Source organism: Chinchilla lanigera, unplaced genomic scaffold, assembly GCF_000276665.1.
Source record: "Chinchilla lanigera isolate Chin_1 unplaced genomic scaffold, ChiLan1.0 scaffold00028, whole genome shotgun sequence".
Classification (NCBI taxonomy): Eukaryota; Metazoa; Chordata; class Mammalia; order Rodentia; family Chinchillidae; genus Chinchilla; species Chinchilla lanigera.
In genome coordinates, this window is record NW_004955429.1 from 10,740,405 (window position 1) to 10,757,690 (window position 17,286).

General features: G+C 37.3%; 1 protein-coding gene across 2 annotated transcripts in view; it reads left to right on the forward strand.

Moving 5' to 3' along the window:
* The first annotated feature begins 1,107 nt into the window (after positions 1-1,107).
* Positions 1,108-17,286, forward strand: part of Trdmt1 (tRNA aspartic acid methyltransferase 1) — a 32,757-nt gene continuing 16,578 nt past the window's right edge. Inside the window, exons 1-3 of one of the 2 annotated variants that reach the window (XM_005386964.2) lie at positions 1,108-1,756; positions 12,021-12,130; positions 15,649-15,725. In XM_005386964.2, coding sequence (XP_005387021.1) covers positions 1,693-1,756; positions 12,021-12,130; positions 15,649-15,725 — 251 coding nt within the window. In that variant the 5' untranslated portion in view covers positions 1,108-1,692. The remainder of the gene's footprint in view (positions 1,757-12,020; positions 12,131-15,648; positions 15,726-17,286) is intronic. The other variant, XM_005386963.2, reaches the window with a different exon arrangement.

Below are 17,286 nucleotides of genomic sequence, written 5' to 3' on the forward strand. Positions count from 1 at the left end.
ACCAAAGTTAAGAAAGAAAAATAAGTTTCAAGCTACTTGTGAAGACCCTCAACTATCAAAGCGAACAGTTTGTATTTAGCTTGTCTGCGATTTTGGGTTAAGCTCCCTCCCTTCTTTTTCATTAAGTTGACATTTTTCATTAACTAAGCCACATATGTATGTATTTATTTCTCTCCCCTACAGGGAAGGATCGTTGGTCACATTTATTTTGATTTATAGCATTAATGCTGAAGTGCGTCTAGATTTGTTTAATATAAATCACTATACAAATCACTAGGACTTGTAACTCTATCTGTATTTTTTATACTGCTATTTATTTATGGCACTTATAACTAATATATATGCTTCATCATAGAGATATATGCTAGTGTGTATGTAGTTTCTTACGCTGAGTTGGTTCAACAGTACACTTGCTTGGAAGAGGATTTTTTTTTAAAAAAGTCTTCTTTCTAGATATTTTAATTTGATCAGGAAATTAACATGGAGCCAAATCAGAAAGCATTTTTTCAAATACTGATTTAGCCATGGAAGTTTGGAACTGGTAAGGCTCAGCAATCATCTCTACCTCTTCCTTCCCCTTTGGTTTACAGTTGAGGAAATCCGGCTTATCTCAATGTCACACACCCAGTTACTGTCACTGCCAAGGCTACAACTCAGGTTTCTGTATCTTTCTAATATAACCCTCAAGTAAGCAATGAAAACAGAACACTTTGAAGACGACATACATTTGCAGTTCAAAAAATTAATCTCATAGACCACATCAAAATGGATGAGTCAATTCTAAAATTTGAATACAATAGTTACACTTTTGTTAATACGTATTAACAGCATTACGTTAGCAAGTATGCAATCTCAAAAAAAGTCGGTTGTTTTTACTACAAGTGATACATCCAAATTCCTCTTTGCAAAGGTTAACTGGTGGCAGCATTGAGAACAAATAGAAGAACATTTTACACAATGAGAATATTTCTTTTTCTCCATGTGACTAACATATCTTAGTTTATAATCGCGCTTCTAACAGTCTGGTCATTGGACCATCCAGGACAATCAGAGCCTTCGCACGTGGAGGCCCATAAAGCGTTCTGCGTGGTGTTAACAGCATATGCAGTGTAGGGGTACTGTCCAAAGTAAAATAAAATTGACCTTGTTAACAACCACAGCAAGCATCGCCTATATTATCAGGGCTCCGCTCTGAGCTCTTGTAATTGTGGTACCTTCCCTAGGGAGAGGTTGGTCTGATTTATTTCCATCAATCCAGTGGAGGGAATGTTTGAACATTTCACGTATCTAAAAGTCGGAAAATCAGCCCGCCTGAAAAAAGGACTTTTTCTGGATTCTATCATGCACTTTGAAGGGAAGGCAGTTTTCGCTCCTCTACATAGCTCTGCGTTTCTTTCGCACTCATGGCCACCAAAAACACCAAAGACCACAGTGCATAAATCAAATCACCGAGTGCCTGCTATTCACTTGGGAAGCTTTACTGTTTTCTGTCCTTTGTTCCTTTTCTGACCCCTGCTAGGGCCACAGGCCTTGGGCCTCCAGCTAAGTCCCAGGAGTGTGCGTGTGTGTTGGGGGGCGGCCCTGAAAAGTCCCGGAACCAGAAGCGCAAGGGGCGGCGCGGGCGGGGGGGAAGAGAAACGGAGGGACCGGCAGGCCTAGCTTCACGGCTGCGGCGGCGGCGGCGGCGAAAGCATGGAACCCCTGCGGGTCCTCGAGCTGTACAGCGGCATTGGCGGCATGCACCACGCGCTGAGAGGTGAGAGAGGCCCGCATGCCTCTGTGCTGACCCGGAGTCTGTGCGGGGCCGCGCGCCGGCGCCAGGGAGGGGCGCAGCGGCGAGAGCGTAGGGGCGGGGCGGGGCGCCGGCGGCCCTCGGTTGTCCTGGAAACGGCCTGGCGCGCCGCCCCGGCTGGGCCTCCCGTCCTGAAGCCGTGCGTGTGTCCCCGGCGGCCCGCGCCCCGTGGGCTCTGCGAAGTCGGACTAGAAGGGTGCCGAGCCCTTCGCGCCGTGCCGAGGCCCAGTTCTCAGAGTGCTGCGCCCGGGAAGCGGGCGGCCCGGCCGTCTCCTCCCTAGGCCGCCCCTGCGGGAGGGGGAGGAGCCGAGCTACAGCGGGAGGGAGACGTCCGCGCGGACGGGGCGGGGCCGTGCGGCCAACCGGAAACGCCGGGGACGTCGAGGAAAGACAACGCGTCGGCTGCAGGTCGCGCTTGGATGCCCGGGACCTGCGTGCAGCCGTGACGTCCGGTTCTGTTACGTTGTGACCTGGAGCCTTTTTTTTTTTTTTTTTTTTACATTTTTTGAACCCGCGTCCTAGTTTTAAAGTGTGAAACAGTAACTTTCAAAGATGGCTTATTGGGAGAATGAAGGATAAAGCATGTAAAGTAGCTATGCGTCCCCAATGTACTAGAGCCATTCAAAACATTGTGTTACTGTTATTACTGTATCCCGTGCATTCCGAGGCTTTGGTTTTTTTGGTGCTGAGTTGGTACTGTGCTAGGATATGGAGTGACAAACTGTGCGTGTTTATTCTTAATTACTAAGACAACCACAAAAGTGGAACTTCCCGGCTTCCTCCTTTTAGTACTACAGAGTAGGAGACAGTAACACTGTAAGATACGGACAGTATCTAATGGATTGAGAATATAGATTTTCTGAGCAGATGTTGGGTTTTGGTTGTAGTCTAAATTAGTGTTAAATTTTGACTACTTATTTGCTGGTTTCCTACCTTCATTAATACTAAAAGTTAATCTGCTGTTTTAATTTTGTAGGGTTTTATAATGTCAGCGTTTTTCCATATCTAGAAATCACTTAATGAACATGATTTTTTAAAAAGAGAATTAGAAGAGAACAATAGCAAAATACCAACAACATAGCCAAAAACAAGACAAAGCAAAAACAATAAAAATGATACAAGGTTTCAGAAGAAAATGATAGGAATTAGCAGTATTTATTTATTGATATGGGATCTCACTGTGTTGCCCAGGCTGGCCTCTAACTTAGGATTGTCCTGCCTCAGCCTCCTGAATGACTAAGATGACAGGCATGTGCTGTCATACATGGTTATGAACATGATCTTAAAGTTTTCATTATGATACTCCATCATAAGCTGTCATCAACCACTCCTTAACGGTGCATATTTAGATTGTTCCTAAGATTTTTTTTTCCAAATCCAGTGTGCTACAGTTTCATCCTTAAAATTCCTGTTTTTCTCTTTAAAAGTGTTTTTTGACATTCAAATTAATATATTGTGATAAAACTTATTATGTGCTAAAACCTATGAGAACATTTTAAGGCTTTGGTAGGTAAGGTAGCAAATTGGTTTTTAGACCTTCTTAAGTGCCTTCCTAACTACACATTCATCAGGATTATATATTGTCCATTTTTAACCTTGGCCAGTTTGCAAGGAGACATTGTACAGTTTTAACGAATTTATTTTGAATTAGTGAAACAGTAAAATATTTTCTCTCCATTTAGCAGTGCAAACTGAATTTACACATTTTTCTGTTGTTACTATTGTGAATCTAAGATGGGGTCATTTCTAATTTAAACTAAGATAGTTTTCCAGCTCTTGTCTTTGCTTCCACTCTACCTTCCCACTCCATCCCTTTTCTACAAAGCAAGTGGAATCTTTTTTTTGCACATTGAACCTGATCATGTCACCTCTGCGCTTACATAGCTTTCCTTGTAGGTTAGAATCTATGTCATGTCTTCTCCCCAGGCCTGTGAGACCTGGTGTCTGCCTCCCTCCTTATCTGTCACTTGCCACTCTGTCCCTGGCTCACTTGAATAGGCTCACCGGCCTGCTGTCTGTCCTCAAACCCTGTAAGTACCTTTTGTGTTCTGGCCTTTGCTCTTGGTGTCCTTTCCACACGGAGTGCTCTAAACTCACTTTTCCACTCCAGCTTCTTTTCACCTGACCTATTTCCATTAAGATGTGGCCTCTTCATTTTCAGAGAGGCCTTTCCTGGAATTCAGGTACCCTTATGCCCTCTTTACCTCTCTGCTCTCTTACCTTTTGATTTGAGGTCCATATATTATTGGTATTCACTCCTTATCATATTGATAGGACTATTTCTCCCATGCTTTTGCTTTCTAGTGTTCATTTATTTGATGTAGCATTGTTTTAGCATTATCTGTATAAAATGTGTTACTTTCCATGTGGTTTTTATACAATAAAGACATAACAGTGGCAGCTAACTTCAACTTTTAAGGACCCTTCTAAATGTCATGTCCTATTGTATTTATATAACAAGCTAGTTAATAGTAAAGCCACTAGGCTAGGACTATCTACCACACCTTTTAACCATTGTTCTGGCTCTTACCATTACAATCATCAGAAGCAGCACAATGGAATCATGTTGAACTTCAGTGTTAACTGATTTCTAAAGTTTAAACTGGAATTTTTTATTGTGATGAAATATACATAACATAAAAACTACTATTTTAGCCCTTTTAAGCATACAGTTTATTGTCATTAAGTGCTTTCCCAGTGTTGTACAACCAATACTGTGTTCCAAAACTCTTTCATCATCCCAAACTGATGCTCTGTACCTGTTAAACTCTGTGTCTTCTTTCTCAACCAGCCCTTCATAGCATCCGTTCTACTTTGTCTCCATGAATTTGTCTAGCCTAGGTGCCTCATATCACAAACAATATATATTTATATATATATATATGGTCTAGATTTTTGTACTTAATGTAATATTTTCAGAGTTCATTCATATGGTAACATGTATCAGTATTTCCTTCCTTTTTATGGTTGAATAATATTCTATGTGTGCACAATTTTATTTATCCATTCATCTGTTAATGGGCCCTTGGGTTGTTAATAATGCTCTTAACATTGGCATATAAATATTTCTTTTGAGTTCTTGGTTTCGCTTATTTTTGGTATATACCTGGAAATGGAACTGGTAGATCAGATGATGATTCTATCTAAATCTCTGAAGAACCACCAAACTTGTTTTCTGTGAATTTAATTATAATCATCAGAAGCAGCACAATGGAATCATGTTGAACTTCAGTGCTGAGTTTCATTTTCTCCAGTTTCACAGCCTTCACTTGCTAATTTTTTTATAACAGCCATTCTCGTGTGTATATATTGAAATCCCATCGTGATTTTGATTTGCATTTCCTTAATGTCTAAAGAGGCTGACACCTTTTAATGTGATTATTGTGCATTCGTGTTATCTTACAGAAATGTCTACTAAAGTCCTTCCCACTTTGGAATTTTGTTTTTATTGTTGAGTTGTAGGAATTTTTCATCTATTCTAGGTATTAATTCCTTATCATATATATGATTTGCTAATTTCTTTCTCACATTACTGAATTTTATTTGTTATAAAAATACATTTAATTACTTTAGCAATATGATAGATTTGCCTCAAACTCAATAATTGTTCTAATAACTCAATAAAAATTTTCAGCCTTATCTGTATATGCAGTGTGCTATTTGCATTGTTACAATCACTACCTAGATGCTTCTATATTTAGTAAGTGCCATTTAACATATATATACCTATATATGTAAATATATATTTATCTATAAATATATATATGTATATTTACCTATCTTTATGTATCTCCATACCCCACATCCTGCACTATTCTTCTTTGTTTCTGCCTCTAATACAGTATCATACTTGTGATAGGTTCTCCTTTGGTGACTGTTGAGTTTTTGTTGAGTTGACAATTATTTTACTGTAATTTAGATAACACCATAGAAGGCTTAGCTCAAATTCTTTTTATTTTTTGGTATAACACGATTCTTAGTTGAAGCCACAGTTAACATAAACACTCTCTAGTTAACTTTAACAGAAAACAGATATTAAAGGACACTTGGAAACTCATGGAATCCATAGGACACTTAACATCATTATGGTAAACAGGAGTGCTACCCAAACTGTACTCTGGAGATTAGCCCAGTGAAGCCCTACACTGATATCACAGCTTGCTGTGACAGTGTGAGGAACAGTATTCCATAAATGCCACCAAAATTTTGCTCTAAAGGATGCCTCTATTTCCTCCCTCAAAAAAAGATGGATTTTTTCATTTGTTTGCTCACACTGCTACTTTTCAGTTGAAGTCTTATGTGGGTGCTAGTGGTTAGTGAGTACTAAATCCCCTTGCCAGATAACGAAAGCTGGAAAAGTGAATTCTGACTTCTGTCTCAGAAGGGTACATAGTGTGGCAAAAGTTTCAAAGATATGAACTTAAATATGGTACTTAAACATAGGCAAGGAGTCTAGATGGCCATAGTGTGACAGTGTCTGCTCCATTTTTAAATACATGCTTCCCTGTGTAGGAAGTGCTTGTGCACACTTAGATAGTATTTATGTTTGTATAATCTAGAAGGCTTTGGCTAATGGAAATCATTCTAGTGAAAAACAACTTTGTATAGAAAGCAGAGGAAGAAGTAGTGTCATAGTTTATACATCAGTGGAGCCTGCAAAGAGACCTGTAGATATAAACAAAGAAGACTTCATTTTTCTCCTTTTAAAATGTAGTAAGAGGAGAAGGGTAAGATGTGCTGTAAGGTGGCAAATAAAAGCACCTCTACCTAGATGACTGCTGTCTGTACAGTCAAATATTGGAGACATCCTGTGTTACTTTTCTTGTTGCTGAGACAAAGTACCTGATGCCTAAAGTTAAGGAAAGAAAGGTTTACTTACCTCACAGTTTGTCGAGGTATCAGTCCATAATCAGCTGGCTCCAAGGCAGGGTGACACTGGAGAGGAGAAACAGTTCATGGCAGGCAGAAGGTAACACAGCAACCAGGAACCTTAGTAGTTTTTTTCTAGGTTAGGCTAGGCTACCTGGATTAAGGTGGTACCAAACCAGTCAGTGGACTGATTTAGTAATTGTGCATGCTTAATCCCAGCATCATACACTCTAGATCCACCAACCTCTTAAAAATCCCTACCTATTACTGCATGGGGCTTTGAGGGGACATCTAGACACAGCCATAATACAGCCTTAAAAGCAAGTTCAGCCATACCACATAATTTCTAAAGGTCTTCATGGTTTTGATTTTGAGTTTTAGCTACCTACCTGATACTTAACCATATTTGTTAAGAAGAACTCAGCCTTAATATTTTCCATTAAACTGTTAAGCCTCTCATTTGTCATTTTTTGGTTCATTTTCTGACTCTCTCTTGTCTTTATTCATCAATGATGGATATGCCAATTTGAGACTAAATCACTTTGTGATGAGTTATGTTTATAAGTGATTTAGACAAGTATGTTATCATGAAATGTTTTTCTGTGCAGATCTGAATGTCACCTACAGATATTTTTGGAATATCATTTTTAAGGATTTGGAATTTGAACTGCTTAATGTTTTTCTTTTATATGTGTCTTTATGTGATTTTAAACTTTTCCTTTTTATGCCCATTGTTCCATTATTATTTTATCCCATAGTGGTATTACTTCAATTCGGTTTCACAGTTGCACTAGTCACATGTTAAGTGCTTCTACATGTGGGTGGCAACTACCACATTGGATAACATAGATACGGATAGTCCCTTCATCACAGAAAGTCCTACTAAACAGAGCTGCTTAGTTTAAACTTAGCTCTAATTTCAGCTGTTTATATTTAGAAACAAATCTTTTAAGGGACCAGTGAATACCCCTGGAAAATAAGGCTCTCTGCGTCCTCAGGATTAAGGGAAATAGCAGTACTGTGTAGTGTTCTGTGGCCCCTGCCAAAGCTAGCTGATTGAATTACCTTCCCTCTCTGTTCTTCCAAGGAAAGCCTCATGACTGGGTAAGAGTTAAGGGGAGGGAGAAAGAAAGAGGAGAATGAATGGGAGGAGGCTGTGCTAGCTACCTTACCACATGAGCACCATTTTAAATGGGCTTTGCTAGACACTTCCTAGAAAGACGTGCTAATGTCCTTTTTCACCAGCTTCCTTGAACTTCGTTGCCTCCTTTAAATTACACTATACTACCTGATATACCGTGTTTATTTTCCATGCTGTATACACTCTTTCAGTGTGCCTCTTTTCTTTAACATTCATTTGGTGTCTTTCTGTCCCGACTACTTTCTCTCTCTGGTGGTGAGCCCAAAGATAATAAAGGTGTGCTGCACCATGTGGTAGCCACTAGCCATACATAACTATTTACATTTAAACTAATTATTGTATTGTATTGAAAAATAGTGTTTGCCTTCTCCTAAGATGCTGTGATAAGGGCATAGTCAGTTCACAGATCTCAAGCTCTTCCTATGTACGTTCTGGCTGATGGTGTCTTGTATGTAGCCAGATGTTGGTAATAGTAATCTAAACTATGTATTAATCCAAAGTAAATTTTCTAAAGAAACGGATGTTTGAAAAAAAATTTAAATTATTTTTTATTTTATTCATGAAAATAACTTATTAGCAATTTTGAAATGTAAAAAACCTTTAGGAACAAAGAAATATACTTTTGCTAATAGTAATAAAGAACATTTGACAATGATTTTAAATTCAGAACCCTATGGTCTTTGCTTAGTACTTTTATTCTAAATTGAGCTATTACTCTGGGTGAAAGCAAATAAACATTAAATGTATTCAACTGATCTCCCATTTCACAACTAGATGTCAGTGTTAACATACCTGAGTAAATGTCTTAGGTGTGATTATAATAAGGTAGTTCAAGTACTTACTCAACCTATACAAGGTATAGATCAGAAAATATGTAAATGAGAGAGAAAGAAACAGTTTTACAGAGTTACTTTTTCTTATTTCAAAGTGAGCTGCTTAATTCTACATGTATCATTTTTATTTTCTGTACTGGGCATTGAACCCAGGCCCTTCATGCTCAGCTATATCCGCATTCCTTTTTATTTTTATTTTGAGGCAGGGTCACTAAGTCACTAAGTTGTCCACCCTAGATATGAACTTTGGACCTCCTGCCTCAGTCTCCTGGAGTGCTGGGATTGCAGTATGTTTTTCACCCATTTGAATAGCTATGCATGGGCAAGTAAGGGTTTGTTTGTTTATTTGGCTAAGAAAGTCAGGTAGAGTATGAGCTTGTACTCTACCATCTGCTGTCAACAAGACATTATTCCCTACACTTTCCCAGAAAGAGTAATAAGAAAAAGAAGGGAAGTTATTTTTATTTAAATGTAAATTTGCCTTTTAAAATTCATTCCTCACAAATGGAAGCATGATGTCTTTTTCCTTTCCCTGCAGATCCAATCTGACAGCTTTTAAAATAATTTAGATTGCATTACTCTATGATGTCACACCTTTTTAAAAACCTACACTTCGTATTGATGCATACGAAATCCAGAATAATAACAGAAACATCATGAATAAAATCAAGGCGAAGTAATAGATCGAAGTACTGAAAGTACGTTCTCACCCATTACTACCAAAGGACCCTAGAGGGTCCCTTTTCCCAATTTTCTCTCTCCTTCGAGAATTACTAACCCTAGACTATTCAAGTGAGAGAGCTCACACAGGTAAAACTGTATAGGATTGTGTTCACTTGGACATGTCAAAATACATTTTCAGAATGTGTGTATGCCCCCTGAAGATTTTCAGAGACTGTAGATTTGAACTGCATACCACGAAACAGCAAGACATCTTGTCTTTGGACCTTGATTTAAATGTGACAAAAGTGGTAGGCTTGCTTTTTACCCTTATTATTTATAACTTTTCTCTAGAAATATACTCTTACTCCAAAGTAATTCTGTTTTGAAAGGCAAGTTGAATCCGTGTCAGTACTTTCTCAGCATCCCTAGTCCAAAAATCCAAACTCTGAAATGTTTCAAACTCCAAACCTTTTAGATCACCAGCATGATACAAGTAGAAAATCCCACACCTAACCAAATGCAGATGCACCAAAAATATGGTATAAATTACACTCGGCTATGTGTATAAGTTGTACATGAAATATGGATGTGTTTTGTGTTTAGCTTTGGGTCACATTCCCCAAGCTGTCTTATTATGTATGTGCAAATTTTAAGAAATGCAAAACACAGTCCCAAGAAGTTTGGATAAGGGATACTCAACCTGTATATGTACCCATGAAAATAACTTTTTAGCTCAGCGGCACAGTCCCGCCTGGCAAGCGCAAGGTCATGAGTTCGATTCCCGGTACCGGAAAAAAAAAACAAAACAAAAGCAAAAAGCGAAAATAGCTTTTTAGGTCACACAATATGTCCTAATTTTAGAACACTCTAAAATCCATACAAACTGTGCATTTGCTTATTGACTTTAAAAATCCATTCTTTCCTGAGAAAAAGAATGTTCAGTCTATCAGTTTTCAAATCTCCACATGAGATACTCATTTGGCATTTGCTTTTAATCAGGTTTTATTCCCTTCAGGCACAAAATACAAGAACATAAAATTAATTATCGATTATGGTATAGATTCAGCATATCACTTTGGGTTTTCATCCAGCCTGGAAAAGGTGAAAGTCATGTTAACCAGCTCCAAGCAGTCCCTGTTTGCTGCATATTTAGTGGAAATGCAATCATCCTGATTATATCTTACTTAGTAAAGCAATAAAGTAATACAATGAAGTTTAACTCAGCTCTCTTGCAGTGATTTGTTGTAGCTTAGTTTTTAATTATAACAATTTTGTGATTTTGCAAATTAATATTTGGATACTATTTTTGTTGTTTGTTTAGAAGCTTTTTGATCTGTGCTTCAAGGTCTCTCTGATCCTTTTGACAAAAGTATAATTTATATTCTTAACTTTGTACTGAGGCAAGTAACTAGTTACTGAATTTAAATTTAACTGGAAGCAGCTACCTCTGTTATTACCAGGTAGGTCTCAGAGTTTCCAGTGACTCATGTCTAAGACACAAGGACCTTACTTTTTGGCAGGATCCTTAGGGCTTTCTCTCTGCCTTCGTCTCTTCCAGGCCTCAGTGTCAGATTCTGATTGTTTCTGAGCATGTGTGAGTGTGCCTTTTCCCTCTTGCCCTGTCTCCTGTGATCCCATTTTATTTCCAGGTTTTCTGCTGCTTGGGCCATAACTCCTCCTACTGTACCACCCCCCGTTAGTGTTTGCACTAAACTAAGCTAATCATTATCTAGCAACTGGTTCTTAAAAAGGAGGCTATGTGGATCTACTACATAGTACTGTATTTTCCCTGGTGGCTTTGTTAAGTCTCAACTAATTTTATTTTTAAAACCCTTTCTCCTGATTTGGGACAGCGTCTGTACGTAGTTTTGTACATATTTTGAAGAGAATGGGAATTGCAAACTATAGTAGCAGCTGCAATTACAGAGTTCAAATTTTGACTGTCATTAAAGAATATGTTATCTGAATTGGAAACTTTTGAAAATGCTTTATCAGCAAGACAGATGGGCAGTAAAAGTATCCCTTTATAATTACTTCCCTTATTCTCATTTTTCTCCTGGTTTGTCAGAATTTAGTTTTTTTCCTGTGAACCTTTTATATTTAAAGACCAATTAATTGTTTATCTCATTTAAAAAATTAATACTCTGGTTTCTGTTCAAATCATATAAATCTTTCGCCTTTTAAAAAAATTATCTAAATTTTAAGCAGGTGAATTTTGTGATGTGTGAGTTGGATCTCAATAAAGCTGTTACTTAAAGCAGCATACCTAAAAGCATTTTCAGCTATGAAGCAGCTTTGCCTCAGTACAAGGAGAGGAGCATGTGGTAACTCATTTGTATAAAATTCCAAATATTATGGTGATTAGGATATACTACACTTCCTATATTTTTGATTTGTTTTTTTAGCATAGGGAAGCTTTCTGTTAAACTGAGTGTAGCTCTTCATGTGATAAGAAAGAAAATGTAAGAGGTAACAATTAAAATTGAATCATTTCTAATATTGGAATGCTGTTAGAGAGATGAGTCAAAAGTACTTGTTCAAGTATTCTATTTCATGCCTGGTTCTTCCGTGGCTGGTCCTCCACTGACAGTCTGAGATCTGGCTAGATAATTGAGGACATATGGAAATGTACTACCAAGTTACACTATTTTGGCTTTTCTCTGTGGTGAATAAACTGATACTAAGGACTTTTCTTTTTAAAATGTTTTGTTTGTCATTACAGAAAGCGGTATACCTGCACAAGTGGTGGCCGCCGTTGATGTCAACACTGTTGCTAATGAGGTGTACAAGCACAATTTCCCTCACACACCGTTACTGGCCAAGACAATTGAAGTGAGTAATTATTTTTATATACATGTAGCATGGGATTGATAAACTTTCCCAAATACTGATTTACTGATAAACTTTGCCAAATACTGGCTTAACTGAAAGGTAAGTCACATAAATAAAAGTTTAGGAAAAGAGAATTTTATTCTGTTGAGTGACAGTATATTGCTTTTTAAAAATTCCAGTTGTAGAGAGAAAGAATTCAATATTTAGATCTCTGAAAAAAAGGACTGAAATGTAAGAATGTGATTTCCAAATGCTTAGTTCTGTGGTTTCATTAAACTTTAATTATTTACTTGTAATGGATAGCTAGCTAGCTACTTGGCATGTAGTAAAAGTAAAGGAGGCAGTCAATGGTTATTTTTTAATGTTTCTTACATTAACAAGCTTGATGAGGTTAATCTAATTCACTTGTAATAAACTCAGCAGTATTTAACACAGATATACATTGAGTTACTTTAAAAACAATATGAAGGTGGGTTTTCTCTTCCAATTTCTTGTCATAAAGAACTTTATGCACAAATTTTGCATGAAGCCATAATTTCCGTACAATAAACAACACCCCTTTTAAGTGGGCAGTTTGAACGTTGCCCAATAAATAAACTGTGTAACCACTACTACAATCAAGAGTTAGGGCACTTCTAGTATGCTAAATCACTGCCTTGTGCCTCATTTCAGTCAGCACCCAACCCCAAAACCAGGCAATCGCTAATATTCTTTCATTATAAATTTCCCCTTTTTAGTGTGTCATAAAAATACTCATGAGAATGTAACTCTTCTTGAGTGTAACTGCTTTTATTTAGTATCAATGATTTGGAATTCATCCATGTTGTGTATATCACTGATTTGCTGTATTTTATTGTAGAGTAGAGTTCTTTACAGTGGAATACTGTATGCTACAATATGTGCATCTATTCATGAGATGGCTTTGTGCGAAGCTTCGTTTTTATTTCCTATGGGTAAATGCGTAGGAGTGGAATTGCTGGGTTATGTGGCAGTTTTCTTTAAATTTATGAGAAAATAACAAAAGTTATCAAAAGCATGTTTTACATTTTATATTCCCACCATGACTGTTTGAGAAGTTTCACTTCCTTGTCAACACTTGATATTGTCAGTCTTATAACCATTCTAGTGAATAGATAGAGGTATTAGGATTTTAATGTGCATTTTCCTGATACTAACAGTGTTGAGTATCTTCTATATTTGTTGGCTGATCATTTTCTATGTCAAAAAATTTCTTGTCCAATCTTTATTATTTGGGCATTTCTATTGTTATTATTTAGTTGTAACAGTTGTTTTCTGGATTGAACTTATTTGGCAAAAGTATATATAACAATATTTTCTCCAGTTCTATAGCTTGCCTTAGTGTCCATCAGAGTGGCAAAGTTAGCTTTTTCCCCTTCTATCCAGACTTCAGTGCAGTCTAAGAAATCTTTGCAAACCCTGTTTTTTTCTAGAATTTTTACAGATTTGGCTTTTATATTTAGCTCTATGATCAATGTAGTTACTTTTTAAAAAGATAGTGTGAGATATGAGTCATGGTGTGTTTTTTTTCCCAAGGAGACATAAAGATGTCTCAGCACTATTTGTAGAAGAGTATCCTTTCCCTAATCAATTTCCTTGACTCTTATTTTAAAAAAAGTCAAAAGTGTGGCCTATTCCTAGGCTCTTTCCTCAGTAGTAAAGATAGGCCTGTTCGTGTAGCAATAATGCACTGTTTTGATGGTTGTAACTTTCTAGGATGTATTGAATTCAAGCAGTGTAGTTCTCTATTGAGTTACCCCGCTCTATTCAGCTTGGTTTCTTTTGATGGTAAATCAAGTGTAGGGTCAGGGAATTATTTGGCTTACAGCTTCCCAATAATTATTCCTTCCCCAACGTTTGTTCTTTGCCCTGCCTCACAGCGCATTTTAGCTGTAGCACGCACAGACTGATACTCAGCAAGCCACTCAAAAGGATGCTGGTACTCTGCGCTAGCTCTGGTCATCTTGACCTTTCTGAAGGAACTCCTGTCTCTTTCTTGTTTTGTTTAATTTTTTGGTATCGGGAATGGAACTTACAGCCTTGTGCTTGCCAGGTAGGCACTGCGCCACTGAGCTACATCCCCAGCCCTCCAGTCCTTCTAACTCACCTAGACTGCCCAGTTCTGTTTGGAGTTCCTTTCCCTTTGCCACTTTCTAGAAATTGTTGCTAGGCAGAAAGCGGTGCCAATCATGGCTCAACTTTTTTTTCCCTAAGGGGGTAATAATCTTGATTGCTGATGGCCTAATACTTGAAAATAATCATTTAATCTAATTTTCTATGGTCTTTTTTCATAGAAGGGTAAGTAGATATTCAATAAAAACGTGTTGAGCATGTGTCTTATGGTGTCCTGCCCTATGAACTCTGATGCTATTTTATGCATGTACACTTATGACAGTTACATCTTCTCTAAGGATTGTACCAGTTATCATTATAAAGCAACTTTCTGTGGCTCTTCAGTGTTTTTTGACTTGCAACCCATCTTACCAACTTTACATTCTGTTTTATTCTTTATTAGCTCTTGCCTAGTATTTCATTGCTTCTTTTTTAGACGCAATATGTTGTTCACTAAACAATATTCATAAATACAATTCACCAATACTCAGAGTACCTGTTCTATGCCAAGCATTGCGCTAGGTCTTGAATTACAAAAACGAACAAAGCAGATGAGATTTCTGCTGACATGAAGCTTACACACTAGTGACTATTAATTCCCCACTTGCCTCCCGTTACTCCTAAGCTCTCCATTACCTTCTATGCCCTTTTTAAACACAACCCCTGGTGTACGTCCTATATGTTTTCCCTAGGCATAATATTCCCTTTTCATTTCACATTTTTTAATGATAAAAGCAGGAATATAGGGACTATCGAGGGAGAGATTAAAATATGTAGAAAATCCTGTCTTTTGAGACAACCTGGATAAATAAGACACAAAAAGATATGATCCATATGATCTCACTGATATGTGAAAACTTTAAAAGACAAACTCAGAAGCAGAGAATAAAGTGGTAGTAGTGGAGACAGGCTGGGGGTATAGGGATGGGGAGTTGTCAGTCAGCTGTTCAGTTAGATGAGAGGAATAGTGTGGGTGACCTATTACACAACTATAGTGGTGACTGTAGTTAATAGTAATTAGTATATACCTGAAATTGCTGTGTTCTTAAAACCAAAAAATGATAAGAATGTGAAGAATAATCTGTCACTTAACTTGATTTAACCATTTCACAATATATACATACATAAAAGATCACATTTAGACCATAAGTACATGCAGTGCTTATTTGCCTAGGGCCTGGTGAGAAGTCGCCTTTTTTCTCACAACCTCGGCTTACTGCCTTACTCTCTTATGAGATTGCTTTCGGAAGTTAGTTTGACTGGAGTTGATTTGGAAAGCATTTTGTCATATAAACTGTTAAGATTTTTGATGTATTTAGTTACAGTTGGTTAACATTTTCCCTTCTTTCTTTTTTATATTCTTTTTCCCCCAAATGTTCATTCTACAGGGCATTACACTGGAAGAGTTTGACAAATTATCTTTCAATATGATTTTAATGAGCCCTCCATGTCAACCATTTACAAGGTATGTACAGTGCATTTTTCTGAGAAAGAGCTTTTGAAGACTACTAGCTAAATCTTCATAGTTTTGAAATTTTTCATAATAATTCTTTTCATCTATTCATAGTTATAATTCAGCATTAATCTTAAGGGAAATGATAATTATATGAGCAAATAGTTTGATCAACAGTAATATACAAGATGGTACTTTTTACATCTACTTAAGATATGATATCAATTTCCAGCCCAAGCCACGTTAGTTTGTTTCAACTATTGAGCATTTAAGAATACCTTTCTAATATAGATTCATGAAAGTGAATTTCCATAATAAATATTCAAGTGGTAAATTTAATGTAAAATGTAAAAGCTTGTCTAGCATGCATTTATGCATTTGTGCATTTTACATTTCTTAAATTTGATATGTATATTTAATAATGCTGACTTTTCATGTGCAGAAGTTATCATTTCTTTATTAAAAGTCATGTATTTATTTGACTACACATTCTGAGGAATTATATCTTAAATAAAATCTCAACTAAATCATCTTCACTTCTATTTTTAATAATGTTATTTTAAATTATTTTAAGTAGTAGTAATAGTGATAAACCTCTAAGTGTCTTCTATTCTGTGAATTTTTGGGGCAAGTATTGCTCTTATCTTTGTTTTATAGGTGAGAAACCGAGGCATAGAAAGGTTAAGTAACTTTTCTTGAAAATCTGAGCCAGGATTTATCAGTCATTTTGTGTATTCCTGTTATACGCTGAGAGAATACTGAATATCAAAAGAGCCTAGAGAAGAAAAGCCTGGCTTCTTTCCAGGAAAGGGGAATTCTTTCAGAGGTGATGTCTGAGCTACGAGAGTAGATAAAGTTTATCGGAGAGGGCAGAAGGCATTCCATATAAAGTAGCTCTCAGCATAAGCAAGAGCATGGCCTGTTAGGTACAATAATTAGGGTACACAGAACAAAATGCAGCCTCACCATTGCGAAGCAAAATGTATTACCCCAGGATCTTCCCTACCACCACCCTTGTTTATTAGCCCAATTCCAGCTGCTGACGACCGCAGTAACTGTTCTGTAGTTGTCAGTATTTGGAACTTTGAGAAGAAGACTGAAGAACTAAAGATTTCTAGAGGAATCTGTTCAAGTCCAGCCTAATCCCTTAGCTAAGCCTCAGATCCACTGGTGGTTTTGGCCCTGCTAACTGATAAGTGATGTTAAGTAACTTATTTAAGATTTTGAAGGTAATGTGTACCAATGTTTTGAACCCTGGTCCTCTGTTTTTGCTACTCAGGCCTCATCCAGATCTTTTCTTCTGCTTGATCCTTGGTCATGTTGTGAATCTTACCTGTAGGATTTAATTGCTAACCCCAGTACTGCCTGTTACATGACATGTGAACCTACTTAGCCTATTGAGTTGCATCTCCTGTTTATAGAATTAAGCCTTCAGCTTAAAGCCTTTGTTAACACTGTTAACACTGGACATTGGACTGACAATAAAAACATAGTTTTTATTTTAATCGCTGAAATGATGATTATCACTAGTGCCTTGAGCTCCAGTCTGCTGCCCGCTCTAAGCATTTATCTA